We start from the raw sequence: 22341 nt of genomic DNA, 5'->3' as shown, positions 1-22341 counted from the left end.
AGCAAATTGAAAAAACATTAAAAAAATACTTGACGTGTTCTGAATAGCACAAAAAACGTGAAAAAATGTCTCTAAAGCCATTCTGAACAAAAACAAAACATTTATTGTCTAACTATTATCTCATAATGATTTAAATTTTCCTTCAATAAAAAAAAATTTGCGATGATTTAAGATAAACACATTTTTCTACATTTAATGGATCTTTCTAAGATAACGATTGATATTTGAGAACCCAAAATTATCTTTAATTTTTTCGATTCCTCTATAGGAATATGTTGCAAATTCATTTTATATTTTTGCGTCATTTTAACAAAGAAGTTTAAATTTTCCGTAAAGTTTTTTTTGAAAAGCATTTTTGATTAATTAAAGAAATTTAGGTGTTTTATAACTTATTCATGGAAAATCGTGAGTTTTAAAGAAGCAGAGGAAGCAACGTTTGTCGCTTTATCTCGATAATATAAGATACATGAAGCTCTATCTCTAAAGGTAGCTTTGCAAATATTTCCAGGAGGAACCTTATCAGCTTATGCTATTTCCAAAAATTATGACAACCAGTGCGAATAGTTGACATTACAAGAAGCAACAAAATGGAGCAGGTCTAGTAATGAAAATGTGTTCACTGATCTTGAAGAAGAACAATTAGTTGTATCATGAAAAGAACAATTAGTTGACTATCATGAAAACTTCGTGAATCGAAGCTGCTTCAGACGTAAGAACGTAAATTAAGGCTGCTTCAGACGCATAAAAACTTCGTAAATCTTAAGATAATCCATAGTTTAAAATTCGACTTTTAATTAAATATTGGGTAAAACGATTCCTTAAAAGAACTCATGTAATAGTTGTTCGTGCTCCTGTATCTACTAGCAACGGAAATAACCCAGCATTAACCCAGCGGAATCAAAAAATTTTAAAATCATTTTCACATTTTTTTCAAAAAAGTTTTTTCAATTCATGTCCCTGATTTTCTAAATATTTTTTACATCGACAGTGAGATAAATTTTGAATTGAATACGAGCATGACCTGAGTTCTTTTAAAAACAGGTGCGAAAAACTGTTTGCAAAGTTAGTTTATCAAAACCTAATGAAAACATTAATAAAACATTAGTGTCTGCAATTGCTTTGGAACTAATGGTTAAATGTTAAAAACCCAGGGTCAATTTGAAACAAAGTTTACTCAGATGGAAGATCTTTGCTTCTGAAACTAAAAAAAAAAAAATTGTGATTTTTTATTCACTCAAACTAACTTTAGATTGCAAAACCAACGCTCTTTCAAAGATTTTGTTCAGAGAATTGATGAAAAACTTAAAGATTTTGTTTTCATAGAAAATCATTTAAGTTCTCTTAGAAAATTCTTATAAATTCTTAGAAAATCATCTAAGTTGCATTAGTGATCTTTATTTATTTAAATGCTCTGAGGATCAAGGAACTTACATCGTTTTTTTTCTCCTTCTAATTGCACACACATTCTGCACATGCGTGATGAATTTTTGAAGCCACTCAATTAGGATGGAAAAAGGAGTTTATTTATTGGAAAAGAGAACACAATTTCAAGGAGATGATGAGATTGAGTTCATAAAAATTATAAAACTGATCAATGATAGAACTATTGCAAAACCCAAAATAGTTTAAGATTTCCGTGATAAAGCTATTTCTCCACTAAATTTTGAAAGTGTTCATCTTAAGCTGCGTATAGGAGTAGATAATGTTTATGAACCTGCTTCCAATTGCACAAGTCACTTTTGAAAGTTTTAAAACTTCTACTTCTTCAAAAGCATCATTTTCAATTAATTTCAAAGAATTGTGGAGTATTTACAAGTGACAAAGTGTTAGAAATGTTTGAAAATGAGGACATAGAAAAGAAAAAAAAAAAGAAGAGGAGAAAAAAGAAAAAAAAAAAGTATTGCAAGAGCTGACCAAACAAATAAAGAAGGAAGAGCGAAAGCAAAATCAAAGTCAGAGAGGACTAGTTAAATATATTTTAAAATGTTTTATATTTTTAGTGAAATTTTGAATATTTTGAGTAACTCGATTAAGAAATTAAAATAAAATTAAGCTTAGCTCCAATAAAATACATTATATTGTTATATTTCTAAGTTTATCACATATTTTCTCATAAGAGTTTTATACGGTCATATTTTTAGAAAACACAAATACGAGTTTATTTTACCGCAAAAAACAGATTCAGCGAACTTCGTTTTTTTAGTAAGACCATTAAGATTAAAATGGGATAGTAATGTGTATAATATTTTCTTTACACCGCACATTTTGATGCAAGTTTCATTTGGAAAGACTCAAAAATTATGTACTTAAAGTTTATAAGAATATAAATACCGCAAAAAATAAATCTTTTACCGTATATCATTAAAGAGGTTTTACGTTAAATACTTCACATTTTAAGCTTTTTGATAATGCTCTTAACAGGAACTAAAAAAATGTTCGTTAAAAATTTATTCTAATATTGATTTTTTTAGCGTCAAAATGCCATGTAAAATGATAAATTTGTCAAACAAACTTAATGAAAAAAAAACACCTTGTTTTAGTTCAACTTTAAATTTTTTACATACAATTTCTTTCAAAAATATTACGGTGTTTTTAAAAGCTGAAATTACGAAATATTACGGTGTTTTTAGAAGCTGAAATTACGTGTTTCACACCACCACTTGTGTTCTAAAGAAATATAAGTGAACTGTTAGAAAGCCAATCTAAAAAAACAACAACAAATATACTTTAGTTTGATCTACAAAACAAGATAATTTTTTTTGCAAAAATTATTATCTATGATAAGATAAATATCTAGAAAACCATACTGAAAAAAAATAAAGTTAAAAAATAGGCTAAAATATGAAAACAGAATTTTAAAAAAGTTATACAAATGATTACATTTATAATTTTTATTAAGTGCACATCATTTTAGGTATAAAACTTGAATTAAAAACAAAACATAAATTTAGTAGTTATAGCAACGAAGTAAACTCACAAAGTATCGATTCTTGATTTTTCAAGGGCCCAACGATAGACTTTCTGTTTGCCTCTGGTAGAAAATAACAAACAACACCTGATATTGATAGCGAAATTCCCATAATAAAATAAGGTAGGATTTGATTAATATAACCTAAAAATTGACCAATCCATGGTGCTAATGCAGAGCCTAAGATATAAGCTGCAGAGCAAACGCCAATCCCTTGCGATCTGCAGTAAATTAAAAATATGTTATTTTGCATATTATGTTATTTTTTGATACTGATATTGGATTTTCTAAACAAATTGAAACAACTTAGGTGCTCTTTTTCATATATTTTTCAATATATAAGCAATGCACACGTACAAAACTCAAGAAAATTGATAGGATAATTACTTATTTTCACCTGATCGCTATTGGGAAGATCTCAGATGACCATGCATATACAACAATACTGGATAAAGAAACCAAGAATTTTCCTATTACCCCCATTGAAATGCGAAGGAATGAAAGATCTAGAAGAGAAATTCATTCAAGTTTTTAAAACTGAGTTAATTTGAAACAAAAAAAAGAAAACATTAAAAACAAAAAATACATTTGATATAAGATGTTACAAATAAATTTAGGCCTGAGGTATAGGTAAATTTTTAAATTATAACTATGTTTAATTCCTAATACACATTAGATGGAAAAGTTTTGAAAAAAAAAAACCCTCTAAAGCAGCAGAAGAAACAGATCTTTTTAACCACTTTAGCTTTTCATCTTTCTATTTGAATATTGGTTGCTCATAAAACTTTCAAATCAAATTCTTTAATTGGGAAGGTTTATCAGCTACCTAGGACGTAATCACCATTTTAAAAGTGTGTGTCTGTGGGGGTATGGGAGGAGGGGAGGAGGAGGAGGAGAGGGAGGGAGGAGGGACATATTTTTTAAAGGTCTTTTTTCTACTTGAAAAAACACAATACCACATGTGATGGGTTAAACTTTTAATGGCAAAAAAAAGTGGGGAAGGGGAGATAGGGGGACAGATTTAGGAAGTGGGGGTGGGGTGGGGACATGTTCCTCCACATACTTATGGCAGTTACACCCATGTCAGCAACTAACACTCAAAGCAAGATGGTAAAGTTATCAAAGGAAATTCCTATATAAAGATAATAGAACACTGTCTTGCAAGCATTGAAGAGGCTTGGATCTATTACCACAATACTAAATTAAAACAGCTGACTAGATGTTTCGCCAAAGCAAAGAGAGAAGAAGAATTTTCTGGCATTTGTTTTTTGGAATTAAAAAATTAATTATTTAATTTGAGTATTTTGAGAAAGACTAAATATTAATTCAGGATATTTTACAACCATTTTTGAGAAGCTAAAAGCAGTTCTTTACAAAAGAAAGCCTAGATTATAATGATAATAGCAAAATTCGAACAACTACAGTTTGATTTATTGAACATCCACCTAATTCCCAGATTTAGCTCCCAGCAACTATCTTTTCACTATGACAAAGTTATTTCCAAAACACTAATTGAAATTTTAACATGCTGCTGTAATTTTCAAAAACACTAATGTAAATTTTAACCTGCTTATTTAGAATTTTAAAAAGATAATTGAGATAATGATTACTTGTTTTTTCAGGAACAAACGCTAAAAGCATAATAGTCAATCCGCCAAACACATTTGCTACTAACGTTGTGTGTTTACATCCAAATCTAAAATTAATATAAAAATAGCACATCTAGTTAAAGTAGTTTCTTTTATTTATACAGTTTTATTAGCTATCTTTTTATTTAACTATTAGTCATCTTTATGTATTTTCATTTAATTTAATTATTTATTCTCAGGCATTTTGTTTACTTTTAGATTATATTTTTACAGACATTGTTTGTAAAAATGTATTTTAATGATCAACTTACTTGCCAGAGAGCCAGATCACTAACAAACCAGCTGGAATATCAATACCGCTCACTATAGTAAAATCTCTGTATAAGTTTCCACTAAGATTTTCTGACGAAAGGGTTATGCCACTATATGCAAGTCCAATGCAGAACCTAAAAATTTTGGTCAAAATTTTAATAAATTTTTTCACTTAAAGTTTGATTAGCTGATCTCTGTAAGATGAAAAAAGACTTTAATTGTAGTAGCTATTAATTCAGTAATATTAACTGCACCAACGGCTTTTAAGTGCCCTTAATAGTGGGAAGTTATCACCAACAGAGCAAAACTAATTGCAAGCAGCAGAGAAAATAAAGATGTAAAGCATTTTCAAAAAATTAATTAGAACCCTGAATGATGTTTGGAACCAGAAGAATCAATTTGTTTTGGTGAACTTAAAACCAATAAAACAATTTTATTTCAGGATTTGCTCAAATCTTGAAGGAATTATAAAATGAAAAAAAAATTAACCAAAATAAAAAGTTATTAACTAAAAAAACAAACTAAATTTAAAAGAATTATAAAACATAAGACTTTATACCAAATAAAAACTTGCAAAGTTGTGGAGACACACACACTCCATGGTGTAAAAACGTATTTGAATGATGCCCTACTATCATCTGTTTCAATAGAATTGATAGAAAGGTTTGCATTACACCATGCTTTTTTGTTAAACTTTGCAATATCACGAAGGATTTGCTCCGCAGACTTTCTACGCTTCTTTGAGTGAAGCCAAATAACAGACTCTGGAACGAATCTAAATTAATTTATGAAGTTATTTTTTCTTGAAATATGCAGATTAAACAAAGCAAATTATTATTATATTGCTTCGACTATTTTTTGAAAAGCACAGATGATATTCCAACAATCTAAATTAACTTTCAAAAAGAAGATAATTTGCACAAAATCAAAAAAACTTTATTTCAGTAAGATTATTATTGACTTACTTATAAGATGCCATTAATATGAAATATGGAGCAGAAACCAGAATTACAACTATACGCCATTTTTGCAATAACCATGCTTGAACTGGTAACAAGCATAGCCCAAATGTAAATGCACTCCAAAGAAAATGTGAATAATTTCTGAACTTTGGACCAAGTAATTCATTAATTAACACAAACAATATTACAAATACACCACCTTTAAAAATCCCGTTTACAAATTGAACTATAACAAAAAGCCATATGTTGTTAACAAATGCTGTGACTAAAGAAACAGTGAGATAGGCAAACCAAGTCAGAAATAAAATGCGTTTTCGTCCATATCTAAATTAAAAAGAAGTATTCAAGAGAAAGCTACTCAGTAGCTTTTTATCTATTATTTTTAATAAGTTAATAATAGATTTCTGAAGGTCCTTTTAACCAACAGTCACAAAAAGGAAAGTTTCTACATTTCAGATAATTTGAGTTTTGATCACCTTTAAGATACTTACCTCCTGATTGCACAATTAACCAGATAAAAGTAAGTCAGATATTATGTAACTATTAGATCCGTGTATATTAAACATATTATACATCAAAACAGGTTTTTTTAGGGTCAAGAAATTAAAATTTAAGACAAAAAATTCTTTTCATATACTCTAAATACAAGTATTATGCACATGTACACATTAAACGCATATTAGGGATATTAATATTTGTAAATTGTATTTTAAATAAAAAAATTTAGCTTTCTTGACCCAAAAATTTATTATCATTAATTATTACAATAATGCTTGTGAGTACATTAATTGGCGCATTACAAAGTGCATTTTGGCAGATGTAAAGTACAACATTAAATGCTTTTCACAATTCAATTACTGAAAATTTCAGTACTTCTTGACAAAAAACTTTTCCTTGATGGTAGTTACTGTACCAGCAAACTTTAAATCTTCTGGGATGGGGTTTAACTTACTAATTTAAATTTGAAAGGTTTCCTATGTTTTTTCCTAGCTTTTCTAGCTTTTCCTAGCTTTTTTCCTGGGCTTTTTCCTAGCTTAAAGTTAACACATTCATAAGTATGAGTGTGTTAACTTTAAGCTCATTAAACTTAATTTTTACAATATTTTATTCGTTCTCAATATTAAAACTTTCACTTAAATCAATTTTATTTATAATTTTAATTGCTATATGATTTAGCATACACTTAATGAGGATTTTACTAAGGTTTCAGTAAATTGGACACCTTCAAGATACCATTTCAGCTTTTTTTTTTCAAGTATTTTAAAACAATCTTTTTAAGGCCTAAGTTTCTCAACATTTGGTATTATCATGGTAAATCACTTCACGTTCAGTTTACGTTTTAAGAGCAAAATCCTCCTCTAGTTTTATAGTTGTGGAGTCAAGGAATCAATAGTTCTTGTTGTCTGATCAAGTTCAACAAATTTAGAAGGTATTTTCAAAATATAAGTCTTTTTCTTTTGCTCTTTAAGCACTTTTTGATGAAGCAAAGGAAAAAGCTACATGGTGATCATTAGTTAAATCTGTAATCTTTACTCTTTTGCTACTTTCACAAAAATCTCCATACTCCTTAACTGGTTTTCCTGGTCTAAGAAGAGAGACAGTAATCAATGAGATTTTTTCCTAACAAAATAATTTTTTATTTTAAAAACTTTTTATAGATTCTAAAATATTTTTTAAGCTTACTTTTTACTTTCGAAATAAAAATCTTAATCTGTGTATTTAGGTCATCTAACTTATCATTAGGAATTATTTCAAAAGTTTGAGTGAATTTGATAGTGATCTCGGCAGTTGCTTCGTTAATTGCCTTACTTCACAGTGGGCCAGTAGGTAGACAAAATGGAAAAACTTTGGTTACCTAATTTCGACAACTTCCTTAATTTTTGTTTTTATATAGGGGAACCCGGGGTAAGACGGGATACTTAAGCAAAACAGTCAGATTGGGACACGAAGACACCTATATAATTCCCCCTATTTTACTGATTATGAAGCCATATGTATATCCTGTATGATTCCATAGTAAACATAGTAATATATCATCCACCATGATGGCTAGCTTCAATATGGCAAAGGTTCTGAAAATCCCATCTTGCCCAGGTATAGGAGTAAGATGGGATACCCATCCCATCTTACCTCAATTACCAGGGCACGATGGAGTGACACAGAAATCCCATGAACAAAAATGATGCTAAATTACATTAAATTAATAAAAGTGAAAAAAATTGAAATGAGTGCCAAATTTAATCTCTATTGGCATATAAAAGTATGCTACGTGTGGGCATATTGCTATAACCTATTGCCCAGAAGGCAGAAAGTATTTATTTATTTAGCATATGCAAAAGAAAAAAGCACAGAAAGTGAATTTCAGAAAGTGGTAACAGGGGCGGGTTTAAGGGGGGGGGGGCTAAGACGGTAGTAGCCCCCCCCCCCTTGGGACAATGTTATATTTTTTTTAAAGCGAGCAATAAAATATATCAATGATCTTTTTATGCATAAGTTATGCATAAATGCATATACATAAGTTATGCAACATAACTTAGTTTTAATTTTATTAAAAAAACGCTTGAATGCTTCTTGCATTTTTAAGTTAATAAGTTTCTAAACCATAATGCATTGCAACATAGATTGTTATTATAAAGCGGTGTCATATTAGCCAAATTCACGTCAGAGGCCTGGGTCTATTTGTAGGGAAAAAAATAAAAATGGTATCTTTGTTTAAACTTGTTTAGCGCATTTTAAAGCTGTTCTGTTTGTATTTTTTATTCAGAAAAAAAGTTTAAATTAATAGCTTTAGCTATCCTAGATTTTAAAATGGTGAGATGGACATGTGCTTTTTCTATGTGTTTTAATAACTTCACTTCTAAAGACGCAAATGGGAAACCAATAGGATTTTATCGCCTTCCACGTGTAGAAGCTATTCAGTACGAATACAAAAAACTTTTTAAAACAGTTGGAATGATATGGGATCATGTTCACATTTGTGCAGCTCATTGGAGTATTGGACGAGAAAGTGCAACATCGTTACCCGATATTGTTAAAACTTTTGAATTCTTTGGCGCAACTTTTCCAATGTTCCTGATACTGACTGCCCAGTTTCTTTGAGCCATATTAAACATTCTATTTTATTCAAAGAATAAATACTTTGTGACATTTTATAACTTTAAACAGAAACCAACATTTTCAGTAAAATACTATAATAAGTAGATTTCATAACTAATATAAAAAAAACCGTTTACTTTTGAAAATTCATTTCTTCACTTTTCAATCAATCTATATTTTTCGACATAATACGACTTTAAACTAAAGTAACTATTTTTATTGAAAAAGATTTGAAATTTATATAAACAAAACTATCTATATACAAAAATAGACTTCATACGGATTTTGTTGTTATTTAAAACGCTACCATTTTTATTTTTTCCCCTAAAAACCGCGTTATATGAATTTGGCTAATAGTTTGCATTGTAGTTTATTCTTCTGTATTTGTTTATAACCATGTTTTTTATTTTTATTTTTTAGTTTTAAATTTAATTTTTTAAATTTTAAGGGATATTTTTAAGTTTTATGTGTTGTATGTCAAGTGTTATTTTAAAGTTTTACACAAAATTTTTAACAAATGAGCAATGCCAATGGAAATGGTAAAAACCCAGTTAATGCAAAAAGAAAACAAGTCAATATTTCTACATATTTTAACAAGAAACACATTTTATCAGAACAAGTTAATAAAACAGAGAACTTAACCATTCCGATACCGTGCACTTCTCAATTATCTGAAAATGAAAAAAACACTGCTTGCAGTATCGAAAAAGATATTTTAGAACCTTTAACTTTTATTGAGGATATTGGATATTATATAAACTCAAAGTCTTTAAATCAGAATACAAGATATAGATTAGTAAAAAAAAATTGGTTGCCTGGATCTGATTTTATTTATCCTTTTTCAACACGTTAAAAAAGGCAAAGAAGTAAAGCGATACATAAATCAATCTCACTTAATGAAATTCCCTTGGTTCCAAAAATGCAATTTTACAAGCTAATGAGTTTTTAATCTGTTATGAGCAGCCAGAAAGAGAAGTTCTTAACTTGATTGACAGTGAAAGAAAGAGGCAAATAGTTGAAAATAGAGAAAGAATTACTCCTATTATCAATAATTTTTTTAGCTAGACAAAACATTCCTTTTAGAGGGCATAGGGATGATGGAGAATTATTAATTAATTCTAGTTCAAAAACATCCGTTATCAATGAAGGGAACTTTAGAGAACTTTTAAGATTCCGAATAAAATCTGGTGATAAGATATTAGAAAATCATCTTAACACAACTCATGCCAAAGCTACATATATAAGTAATACTATTCAAGAAGAATTAATAGAATGCTGCAAAGAAGAAATTATTTATAAAATATTGACAGATATTCAATGTAATAAGTTTTATAGTATTTTATTAGACGAAACTACAGATGTATCACATTCATCTCAAATGACACTAATTTTAAGATATATTTTTGATGAAAAAATAAAAGAAGATTTTGTTTCATTCATAAATTGTCACACATACTTTTATAATAAGCAAAAGTCAAACCAGGAGGAACATATCAATCATAGTGAAGAATGTGTAGAAAATTATGAAAGCACTATTATTGAACCAAAACTCACAGGTGAAGTTCTTGGAAAAATAGTCGTTAATATTCTAAAGTTCTTGGAAAAATAGTCGTTAATATTCTTAAATTTAAACTTGAAACACTGTGTTGGAATTGCAACAGATGGTTGCTCGATTATGACATCCACAGTTCGTAGTGCTGTTAAATATATTCAATCAAATGCAACTCCAAATGCAGTTTAAAGTCCATGTACAAATCATTGTTTAAATTTATCAATTTCTAAATCATCTAGTGTCATGGAAATTAGAGACTCGATCGGTATTATTAAAGAAACTGTTAAATTTTTTAATATGTCAGCTAAAAGAAATCATGTTCTTAAATAGTTTTTGGTAAAGAAAAAAATTTAATGAGTTTATGTGAAACAAGATGGATTGAAAGACACAATAGTGTTTTAATATTTAAGAATTCTCTACACTATATCATTAAATCTCTGAACCTTATAACTGAATGGCAAGATAATGATTCATCAGTAAAAGCTTATTCTCTTTTAAATTCATTAACTACATGTCAATTTATAATATCATTATTTATACTATCAGATTTACTCAACTTAACATCACCTGCAAGTAAACTACTTCAAAGTGTTCAAAAAGACCTGCATTTTGCAGAAGATTGTTTTAAGGATATTATAAACATTATGGAAAATAGGCGGTCTAATTGTTATATTATTTTTAAAACAATATTTATAGAAATTAAACAACTTATGGAAAAATTGGATGTGGAAGTAAAGTTACCTCGTATTACTAAGCATCAAATACACAGACCAAATATAAATACTTTACTTTAACCATAGAAGAATACTTTAGAATTTCTGTTTATAATCCACTGTATGATCATGTCCTTGCTGATTTAAAAGATAGATATTTAAGTAAGAAAAATTTAACTGTTTATAAATTATTACTACTTATACCAAGCCTCGTTGTTGCTATCAAGTTGCATGATATGAATAATATTGCAGACATTGTTGCTAAAGAATACTCATTTATTTGCATAGAAAAACGACAGTTTTCTTCTGAACTTGATTTGTGGATTACAAAATGGACCAGAGTTAAAAATGAAGGTAAATATAAAATCTATTAATAATTTATTAATCTCTTAATTTCAAGGAGGTTATTTATCATCTACAGTCATTGATGGTTTGGATTGTTGTCCAGATATATTGTTCCCAAGTATTAAAACAATACTTTTAATTATTGGTTGTCTGCCATTTAGCATTGCATCAGCTGAAAGAAGTTTTTCTACTTTGCGAAGGTATATCTACATTCAAAATTAAAATATCAAATTAATGACCAAATAATCTTGTTTTTAACTAAAATGATTTAAATCTAGATTAAAAGATTGGTTACGATCCCGAATGAGTCAAGATAGATTGAATGGTTTAGCTTTACTTTATGTTCATCGGGACAAAGAAGTGTTAACAGACAGCGTTATTGAACGGTTTTCAAAAGTGAAAAAAAGAAACATTGAATTTATATTGTAATGTTCAGAAAAACGTTTTAGTTATTACTTATTAGGGTGTCCCAAAAACACACTTTTTTTAAAATTTCAATGTGCTCTCAACTGATCCCCATTCTATAGGTCCTAAATAGCTACCAAAATCTTTTTTTTAATTTTTTAATGACTAGAAGTGATAGATGTAAATTCTGAGTTTTACGGTTTTGTACACTTATGTGTATTTACTAAAAAACAGCGCTATCTAGTATTTCAATATGTTTTACTATGATGTAATAATTAGTACACAAATAATTCCCATAGGATATTATTAAAGAATAGGATCATTCCCTATGAACATTGTTAGAGATTGATATTTTTCCCTCTGGACAATATTATTAGTTCGTATAATTCCCCATGGATTGGTTCACAAATAACTTGGTTCACATTTAGAAATTTTTTTTGAAGGAAAAAATTTCTAAATGGAATTATTTGTGCACGAAGAAATTCTCGTGTAAACGGTTATAAAAGCCGTAACGGTAAACTTAGATAAAATATTATACGAGAGGGGAATAACGACTTCATAGATTTTTGATGCAAGTGTAACATTTAGTATAAATTTAGTTAAAAAACTGATTATTTCGAAATTCATATAAAAATGGGTAGAACAGCTAAAAAAAAAGAAGATGATAGGACAGAATAAGATAAAACGGAAAAATACAGAAAGGTTGAGGTATATTTACCTATTGAAGTACCCACTGAGGGAGTTATCTCAGAGACAGCTTCCATTTAATGGTGATATTCTTAGATACTATCAATTTATCCTTCGCGAGTCACAAGTTAAATACAAACCCACTTCTACTAATTTTGGTTGCAAATTGAAATCGAAATCCAAGGATCTTTTTTGTGAAAATGGTGTTTGTACAGATCCTGATAGTTCTTGCTTGGTATCTAGGATTAAAAACATTTGGGATAATGCTGGGTTTGGCAAGAAATTTGTGATTTGTGGGTACAATATAAGGCGCTACTCGACTTTCTCCCCCCCCCCCCCCCCTAATTTTATGATTGATTCTGATAGAGAATTTTATGCTGATTAAGAATCGTATAAAAACATGGGTCTCAAAATCAATGGAAAGTGCTCTAATTCGAAGTCAAAGTTGTAAAAAATCCCACTAAAAACCCTAATATTCGCCATTTTGAAAATATTAAGTTAATGATCTTTTAGCTGACAAAAGCAAATTATTAATAGCATGGTTTTTACGTTAAAAAATTCGTTAAAGTATGTTTATCTTGCACAATTTTTTGTGGCAAAGAAAATAACCGTTTTTTGATTTATTAGAGAATAAACTATATTGCAAGTAATGTACTTTTGTAATAAAATTTAAAAAAGAATTTAACAGTTTAGTTTCCTAAAAGAAGAACTTTTGAAACTCAGTTCATTGTTGTTCTATCACATGTAAAGTTTAGAAAACGTAACCTTCAAACCGTTTTTTTTAATAAAAAAAACCAGCGTACGATACAATAATAATTATTCATCAATTTTTCTACATTATCACATTCTACGTTCAACCTTTATTTGAAATCTTCTATTAATTTCATTTCGTTATAACACTTTCATTACAATACTTTAAAAAAAATAATTATAAGGCTTATGGAAACCAGGTCTGTTTATTGCGCAATAAAACGGTAATTAATTTTCGTTAAAAATGAAAGCGTTTTGAAAAAAAATGGCGAATATTAGGGTTTTTAGTGGGATTTTTTACAACTTTGACTTCGAATTAGAGCACTTTCCATTGATTTTGAGACCCATGTTTTTATACGATTCTTAATCAGCATAAAATTCTCTATCAGAATCAATCATAAAATTAGGGGGGGGGGAGAAAGTCGAGTAGCGCCCAATATAAAGACTAAAATCATTAAACTTAATTTAAAATACAAGAAATTGATTAAATTGTCTTCTCTAAACTGGAACAGCAGTCTTGCATTTTTCACAGAATCCTATCAGCTTTTTGACATCTCGACTAAGAATTTTAAAAAAGATATTCTTGCTGATAGATTGAGAACAGATGATGCCAAGCTGGAAGATATAAAGTAAGTTTATTAAATAACACTTTTTTTAGTAGTGAGATTTTTTTTCCAATTAAAAGTAACTTAAGTAATAGCATATTATTTCCTTTAAAATATTTACGTTTAACTCTTTACATGGTTTGGTCATCTTACTAGAAAAACTAGAAAAATTATTAATTTATTTATAAATGGCTTAATAGATTTAAATATTTCTTAGTTTTTATGAAGACCAGAAGTTACATAGGAAAGGTTATATGGAAACAAAAGTCGATGAAGACTACAGTAGAAGAATACTGGATGCAAACAGGAGAAAGAACAAGCTAGATAAGTTGAGAGAGAAAGAATTAGAGAGACAGAAAAACTTAAAAGATATCAATGATGTTTTGTTGTCACATGACTCCATGACAGAAGAGATTCAATTCAGCAGTGAGGAAGAAAAGTCAAACGAGGACTGTGAAATCAGCGAGGAAGATGATTTCCTGGGTAACGGTCGGAAACGCAGGTATAGTATTATTTTAATAACATAGTTGTAATTTTCACAAGCTAAAGCTGTTTTATTGAAAAGTATATAATTATAAATAGGTAGAATAATATTATAAAATGATACCTAGGTACAATTTATGGAGATACGATAAATCTAGCCGTGAATGTTGAAAAGCTCATTGAATGTACTGCTATTCCAGCAACAAGGTTCAATGTTGGTGTACGACCTCATCTGGCAATTTTAAGTGAAGTATTTAAAGCTGGAGGTAAAGAAATTAATGATATACCGCTTTCAAGAAGCACACTTCATAGAAAAAAGTTCAAATATGTAGAACTTGAAGGAGACTCGGAGTGGATTTCAATATCTAATCATCTTAAAGGCTGATGGCTTATTCTTCATTTTGATACCAAACTGTTGGAACAAATTACCACTGGGCTTAACATTATCCAAAAAATTGAGCGACTAGCAGTCTCAGTGAGTTCCCCGGAAGACGATACCATGGAAGACCATCTTTTAGGTGTTGTTCAATGTCCCTCTTCAAAGGGAGTTGACCAAGCAGAACAAGTGCACAATCTTTTAGAATATTACGGATGTACAGAGCAGATCATTGGTATATGCTGTGATACAACTGCAAGCAATACAGGCGGAGTAAATGGAGCAGTCCAAGTTCTTACAGATATTTTGAAATTACCAATTTTGTGGATAATGTGTAGGAGACACATATATGAAGTACATGTATCTCACTATATGGCTGCCCTTACTGGTGAGAAAAATAAAGGTCCAAGAAGAGCTCTTTATGTCAAGCTAAAGAACAAGTGGCCTGAAATCTGTGAGAAAGTGAATGAAGTGAAAAATTTATGTAAATTGGACTGGCAAAGAGATGATCTGAAGATTGGCTCTGTTCTTTGCACTGTTGCAGAGGAAGCTAAGACATTTTTGACTAATGCAACTACTGATATAGTGTTTTCAAGGAATAATTATGGTATAGTTTGTAAGCTTGCCTCCTTCTTCCTTGGAGTGGAAGTACAAGATTTTAAGTTCCATCAACCTGGCGCCTGCCATGAGGCAAGGTTTTTAGCAGATGCGATCTACATCCTGACTCTTTTTATGACTAAAAATATCAGTAATATCTTGACAGAAAAAGAAGTGCTGCAGTTGAAGGATGCAAGTTTGTTCATTGCAATTTGCTATGTTCCATGGTTTTTAAAACGTTTTTTAGGACTTCTGGCTCCCTACAATGATTTGAAAGCTATCCAGACAGCCTATGAATTGAGAAAAGTTAGTAATAATATTGGAAATGCTTTGCTTCTCAGCATGGGACGCCATACGTGGTACTTAACTCCGCAACTCTGTGTTTTGTCCTTTGGGGTTAAAGAAGTTCCTTCTGAAACAAAGCTAAGAATGCTGTTAGCTCTGATTGAGTTTGAAGAGCCAAATGAATTTCAGCGTTGTAAACCATCAAATGTACAAATTGGAGAGACCACAGAGCTATCTGAGTTGATTTCCGAGCAAAGCTACCTTCTCTTCAAACATTTTAAAATATCAAGAGCAAGTATAAAAGAATGGCTTAATAATAGTCTTAATACTATAGATGTTTTTAACCATCCTCAGTTGCTAGATTTTATTGCATGGATCAAAAACATATCTGTTGTAAATGATGGTGCAGAAAGAAACATTAAGCTCATTAAAGATTTTCTTTCAACTACTAGAGATGAAGATCACCTTCAAAATGTACTTTTTGTAGTTAAAAAGTCTAGAAAAAACTTGACTAAGACTGACTAAAAAGGAGCTTGGGAACTGTTCAAAAAGTTGTATTTTTTGAGAAATGTTTCACCGCAACAAAATCTTAAATTTGCTAATAAATATTAGTTTTCATGTATTTTTTTTTGTATTTTCATATTTATAAATATAATCTATCAAGTTAAATAGTAGAAAACAATTGGAAATGATTTATACGCATCTAATTGTTTTGTTTTAATTTTCTAAAATGTGTTTTCTATTAATGTTAAGCTAGCTTAACATTAAAACAGTAAAACTCAGATTTTACATCTAGCACTTCCTGTCAAAATAAAACCGTCAAATTTTTTTTAGTACTTATTTAGGTCACATAGAATGGGAATCAGTAGAGAGCTTTTTTTTTTTTTTTTTGGGACACCCTATTACTTATGTTTCTTTTTTAAAGATGGTTTCCGGTAAAAATTGACATCAATTTACGTCAACCAACTTTGACCAATTTTACCCCCATCGTAATGCTTTTGTAACAAGATCCGTAGTTTAAAGACGACCCTTTATGTGAATTAAAATGTTAGAGACAAATACGACTAAATAGACGTAAAATACGACTAGGTAAATTTTTAAACTTTAGCCCCCCCCCCCCCTCCTTGGTAAGTGACCAAACCCAAAAATCCAAACTAGGATTAAAGCAGTGATTGCGGCTGATGGCGGCAACATTGAATAAATATTGACAAACCCTTTCATTTTTTTCGAAAACAAATTGTTTTTTAATTGGTTATCCAAACGCGTCATGAAATTATCCAAAATACTAAGATTTTTTGCTAAGTTTATCTGTTTTATTTATGAGAGACTTTTAGATATTCATAAAAACATTTAGATATTCATAAAGAGATCCTTTTTTAAATGTACTATTTTTTATCGGAGAAACCTAATTGTTTTTGGTTCTTTGGCTGTAATTAGAAACTATATAAAAACTAATTTCGGGTTTTACGCCTTCAAGAGTCTTTTCTAAAAGATAAAGTAAAAAGTACAGATAAAGATATCGAAATGCTTTATTCGGTGTGGCAGCTTTATGATCCATCTGCAACAAACTATACCGAGTTTCAAAAACTGCCATTTCTTGTTGCTAACTTGGGCTCTCCTTTAGGTGAGTCTTTTGCTTTTTTCAAATTTTAGAAGCTTTTTTTCCTTCACCTATTCTAAGCTCAATACCATTCTATTCTCAATTCTATATTATAATATTCTCGATATTATAAAAATCTATAAATCATCTGTAAATCTAAGTAAAGATTGCCTGTTTAATCAAACAGTTTGACTATGAAACTGTTTGACTATTTTTACATTTGGAACTCTTTCCATTCATTTTAAAATTACTTAATTAAAGTAGCAATTACCACAGCTATTTTTAACGAACTGAATTTAATGTTTCTATTTTAAATAAATGGAAGTAGTTTTTTTAAGTACCTCTGACAAATACATGTAAATATAAACTATCGTTATTAGTATTCTTACTAATATTATTACATATTAGTATAAATGTAATAGTATATATAATTTTATGTTATATGCAATATTATTTATTATTACATAATAATAACATGACATTATATATAACTTTGCGTTCAAATATATATTGCGATCGTTATTATTTTTCTTACTTTAACTACTATATACAGCTATTCTTAATATTCTCGATATATATATTTTTTTGTTAAATTTATTTTTAATATTGTTAAAATGTTAAGGTGGCTACCCACTATTTTAAAAAAATATTGATAGAATCGCTTTTTTACCTCACTCTTAAACAATTTAGTAGCATTGGAATCAAAACAGATTAAAAAAATACAAATTTTTCATATTTTCAACATTACGTCATTAATTATGTGCATAATTAACTTAAAAACAGCATATTTTTCAACAAGGATAACTAACTGCCAAATTTTTCAAATTAAGTCAAACTTTTCAAAAACATTGTTTATTGTATGAACTATGTGCTAAGTCAAAAAAAAAATTATATATTTTTTTTAATGCTCTGGAATTTGCAATTTAGTGTAATGCTTAAATTAAATACCAAAATAGCCCAAGTTACCCAAATTTGTATTTGAATAGGATACCATAGTGTAATATTTTTAACTCAGCACATTCACCTAACTACATTTTATCTCTGTAAAAAATTTCAAAGAAAAATATTAAACCAAACTAAAGATATCTTTGTTAGAAATTTTTAACTGTCGCTAAAGCCGTTGCTATGGAATTTTTTAAAATTTTAGAAGTTTGCCCCTTTTTAAAAAACAAAATTAGGGTAAGTTATAAAACTTTTATACCATTGTTGTACGTTATTTATTGTTTATAAAGGTTAAACCTTCCACAAATAAAAAAAAAAAAAAAATTCACTTTCTTTTTATTTTTTCAGATTTTAATAGCCACCTTAAAGCATAATATAAAAAGTAGCTCAAAAACGAAAGCAATTATTCCGCCTCAGAAAACATTCAAATAAGTGACATTTTGTTAGAACGAGAGATCGACATGAGAAAGACTTTTCAAAATGTGAACTAACCAGCTCAAACTGTGAGGATGGAAAACTATTTTAAGTCCGGTATAAGTCCGGTCATAAGTCCGGTTGTACGTCCGAACATAAATCCGAATATAAGTCCGATCCAACTTAGAAAACATATAAATTATATCACCATAATGAAAGTTTATTAGTTTTAAAAATGAGCATAAACCAATAAACGTTTCACTTTTTAAAATCTTAAAGGATTTTTTTCAGAATGACCTATGAAGAGTCGCTCTTGAGATTCAAAGTGTACATTATAAAGGATAGTAGTAACTGACGAATGAGCTAGTGTTACACTTTAAAAGTTTGAGTTTAAATTTTTATGAGTTATTGTACCTTTAAAAAAATGAACTGCTTGATAAACTTAGTTTTACTTATTAAAAATTCTATTTCGAGCCTAAAAAATTTCTTGCTTTTAAACTTTAGTTTATTTAAAGAAAAAAAATTCTTTCCAAAATGTTTGATAAATTGTCATCAGCTGTTGCACAAGAGAAAATTCAATTTTTTAAAATCCGATTAAAGGAAAATATTTATATAAATTTTATTTAAGCAGCAAGTTGAACAAAAGAGTAAAATATGAAAATCAGATTATTAACCCGGCATCATGCATGTTGAAAGACAATAAAAATTAGTATATCAGAGGTATAATTTCTTAAATTTAAAAATAAAATTTTATGTAAATTTTTATTAAAAATAAAGTTTTATTTATATTTTCTTGAACAATTGGGCTTAAGAGGGTAGGATAAAGTCAAAGATCAAGGTCAAATATTCGAAAAGGTACCACCTTTGATTTTAGTTAGTAACTAAGATCTTATAACAGTATGTAACTTTTAAAAATAAACTTCGGCTTACTTGTCAGAAGCAGCGCCAAAAACAATTGAACCGATGATGTCACCAACTTGAATTACGCTAAAAACTGTATAAGTTGCAGCTAACTTGTCACACACTAAATCCCACTAGATGATGATAAAGAAATTTAGAAATATTGTTTAAAATTAATTTATTATTTTAATATGGTATTTTTTAAAATTTAAGTTAATTCATTTGACATTAAGAAGGCAAGGGCGAGAGAAGAGGCAGATTGGTTTAATATATATATCATCTTTTGAAAAATTGTTACCTCGGTAACAATAGAATACTCTTTTTCTTTAACAAATCTCCAAGATTCTCTTTTCATTGAGCATCTTTTGTTATAATACTCGTGCTTTACAAAAAACACCCCCGTTCTGTTGCACTCAACGCTTCCGTAGTTGCAAGTCCATGAAGGGTTTATTCCAATAAATGTTATTAGGTATGTCTGATAAGCTGCTGGAATCATAATTAAACATAATAGAAATAAAAAAAGAACTTGACTTCTTCCGAACTCCCCGATATGTTTCATTATATCATCGATATCCATTTTTTTTGACTCGCTTAGTGTATCATTTTCTTCAAGATTTTCATATTTTGCCTTGTTGAACTTGAACGCTGTTGCTTTCATTTTTTATACTTTGACAAATTTTTATACTTCTATTGGGTATGACACTGATGATGTGTCAGTTTCAATCAAGCAAAAAAAAAAAAAAAAAAATTAGAAGAGCACTTTATTTCGCCAAATTACGAGACGGGGGTTTAATTTTTGTTCGGTAAAAAAAAGCTAAGTAAAGCACGATTGTTATATCTAAATGAACAGAACACATTTAACAAAATAGATACTTAACAAAAGTATGTTTTTATATATTTGAAATATGTAAAATTGAAGAGTGATACTATTAACTAATACTTTTTTAACGCTAATTATGTTTAAAAAAAACTTAAAAGCTATTTTTTTGTTAGGAATAAGTCCTAAATATTTTACCTTTTAAAAAAATTTGTCAAAAAATTTACGAAAGTTTTGGATTTGGAAATCTGGAAGATATTTTATGCATATCAGTCAAATCATGACATTGCTCAAACTATTATCTATTTCATAATCGGTCTCTTTAGATTATGATGTATTTTTATTGCTTTTATGTATAAAGATGAAAAATGCAACCAAGGTGCAACCTATACTCTGAAATAGTTTTAAACCGCATCGTCAAAACTAGATTATCAAATCTGGGATTTTTTAGAGAGTTTAGTACCTGAAAATAATTCATTTTGTTGAAATTAAACTATACTTTACATATTTCTAACAAATGCGCGTTTCAATTTTATATATCCCTTATAATATTTCGACGTATTCTTTGAAAATTAGTATATTTTAACAAAGGATTTTAATGGTAAAATCATCAATAATTTGTTCTTCCCATCATTTGAAAATTTATATGATCATATGGGTTTTCTTTCTTTGGAAATCCCCCCAAAAGTCCACAAAGACAGTAAAAACTGTGGATTAGAATTTGTTTGCAATCATCAATATTTGCATAATAAAAACCTATGACGTGAGGGACAATTTTAGATTTTTTAGAAAAGAGATTATTTTCATCCCAACATCGATTTAAAAGCTACGTAATGAATTGGAAGAATAATTTTTTGGCCCAAATCAAATATTCTGACATTCCTTTTATAACTGATTTCTAACTTATATGTTTTTTTAATAGAAAAGGATTATCGCAACTCGTTTTAATTTATAATTTTTTACAATTATTATATAATTTATATAAAATAAATTAAGAAGTAATTTAATTAATGTAATTTATATAAAATAATTTATATAAAATAAATTAAGAAGTAATAAATTATATAAAGGCAAGAATATTTTTATAATAACTTTGTTTGCATTCTGAACAAGTTGTATGTGTAAAGTATGGCGTAAACACGTAAATTCATTGAACAAAAGCCATGAAGATTGTGTGGATTTTACAGAATAGTTTGTTTTAATAATTTAGTTGAGAATAATGAGGTAGGGCCATTAGCCAAACGGTATATATTGAAGATATTCGCCGTTCCAGTTTTCAAGACTTTATTTAAACGTTTATGCTTTTTACAGACCAAATTTTGGTATTAAAGTTTTTTCTGCGAAATAGTTAAGAGAAAAAGTGGTGGATTTACAACACCAGGAATAAAATTCAGTAAAGCAGACTTTTGCGTGTAAAGTTTATTGTATATAAAGATTGTACATTTATTTTTCTTGGGATATAATTAAAATATTTCTATCTGTAATAGACACTTAAAACTAAATTTAAAAAAAACCTAAAGGACAGTGAACAATAAAAATATAAATTTAAAACAAGAACGTTAAGTATTTAAAATTTAATGCAGAGAGAAAAACAGAAAGCAAAAAGGGCAATTATTTTAACCCTTACGATAGCGGTAGCTAAACGCAACCTCAAACTTCAATTTAACATTTCAAGAGATCCTTTCGTAGGAATATTCTTTCTTGAAGATATTTTAACTTTTAGTGGTATAAAAGTTAATAGTCTAATTGCTGGTTTTGAAAAAACCAGGTATTTACTTTAAAAGGGGTTTTAGAGATAAAAAAAAAAATGCCATTTTAGGGATCTTTTAAAGTACTTATGCATAAAAACTGATCATCATAAAAATATGAAATCGTTGAACTTAATAAAAAATTAAAAAATCTTTAAATACTTTTTAAGTATTTAAAAATAAATAAAGATTTAT

General features: G+C 28.7%; 1 protein-coding gene and 2 pseudogenes across 7 annotated transcripts; 2 read left to right on the top strand and 1 right to left on the bottom strand.

The window, feature by feature from the left end:
• Positions 1-2534: 2534 nt before the first annotated feature.
• Positions 2535-22262, bottom strand: LOC145192943 (solute carrier family 22 member 15-like). 6 transcript variants are annotated; one of them, XM_090099695.1, is made up of 9 exons: positions 19880-22262; positions 19612-19715; positions 5835-6155; positions 5429-5644; positions 4869-5003; positions 4579-4664; positions 3366-3474; positions 2978-3189; positions 2535-2667 (listed from the first exon to the last, which is right to left on the bottom strand). In XM_090099695.1, coding segments are annotated over exons 1-9 (1545 nt in total). In that variant the 5' UTR covers positions 20240-22262; the 3' UTR covers positions 2535-2665. The 6 variants fall into 6 exon arrangements, with proteins under 6 accessions (XP_089955821.1, XP_089955824.1, XP_089955822.1 ...); XM_090099698.1 differs by lacking the exons at positions 19612-19715; positions 19880-22262 and adding an exon at positions 12661-12933; XM_090099696.1 differs by lacking the exons at positions 19612-19715; positions 19880-22262 and adding an exon at positions 9065-9133.
• On the top strand, positions 9248-12029 carry LOC149882720 (52 kDa repressor of the inhibitor of the protein kinase-like; annotated as a pseudogene). The gene is made up of 3 exons (XR_016456203.1): positions 9248-11546; positions 11593-11737; positions 11816-12029. The product of XR_016456203.1 is annotated as a 52 kDa repressor of the inhibitor of the protein kinase-like (transcript).
• On the top strand, positions 12496-15276 carry LOC149882719 (uncharacterized; annotated as a pseudogene).
• Positions 22263-22341: the final 79 nt, after the last annotated feature.

Source organism: Hydra viridissima, unplaced genomic scaffold, assembly GCF_058129835.1.
Source record: "Hydra viridissima isolate aposymbiotic clone 2 unplaced genomic scaffold, HvirCarnegie_v1 scaffold_10, whole genome shotgun sequence".
Taxonomy (NCBI): domain Eukaryota; kingdom Metazoa; phylum Cnidaria; class Hydrozoa; order Anthoathecata; family Hydridae; genus Hydra; species Hydra viridissima.
Note: the sequence above shows the minus strand (reverse complement) of the source record. Positions and strands in the feature narration are given on the sequence as shown.

Coding starts and splice junctions, on each gene's coding strand:
- LOC145192943 (XM_090099695.1), bottom strand. CDS start 20,239: ATGAAAGCAACAGCGTTCAAGTTCAACAAGGCAAAATATGAAAATCTT. Junction 6,156..19,611: donor TTTGGCGCTGCTTCTGACAA/GTAAGCCGAAGT, acceptor TTTTTAATTTAG/ATATGGACGAAAACGCATTT. Junction 4,665..4,868: donor GTGATCTGGCTCTCTGGCAA/GTAAGTTGATCA, acceptor TATTAATTTTAG/ATTTGGATGTAAACACACAA.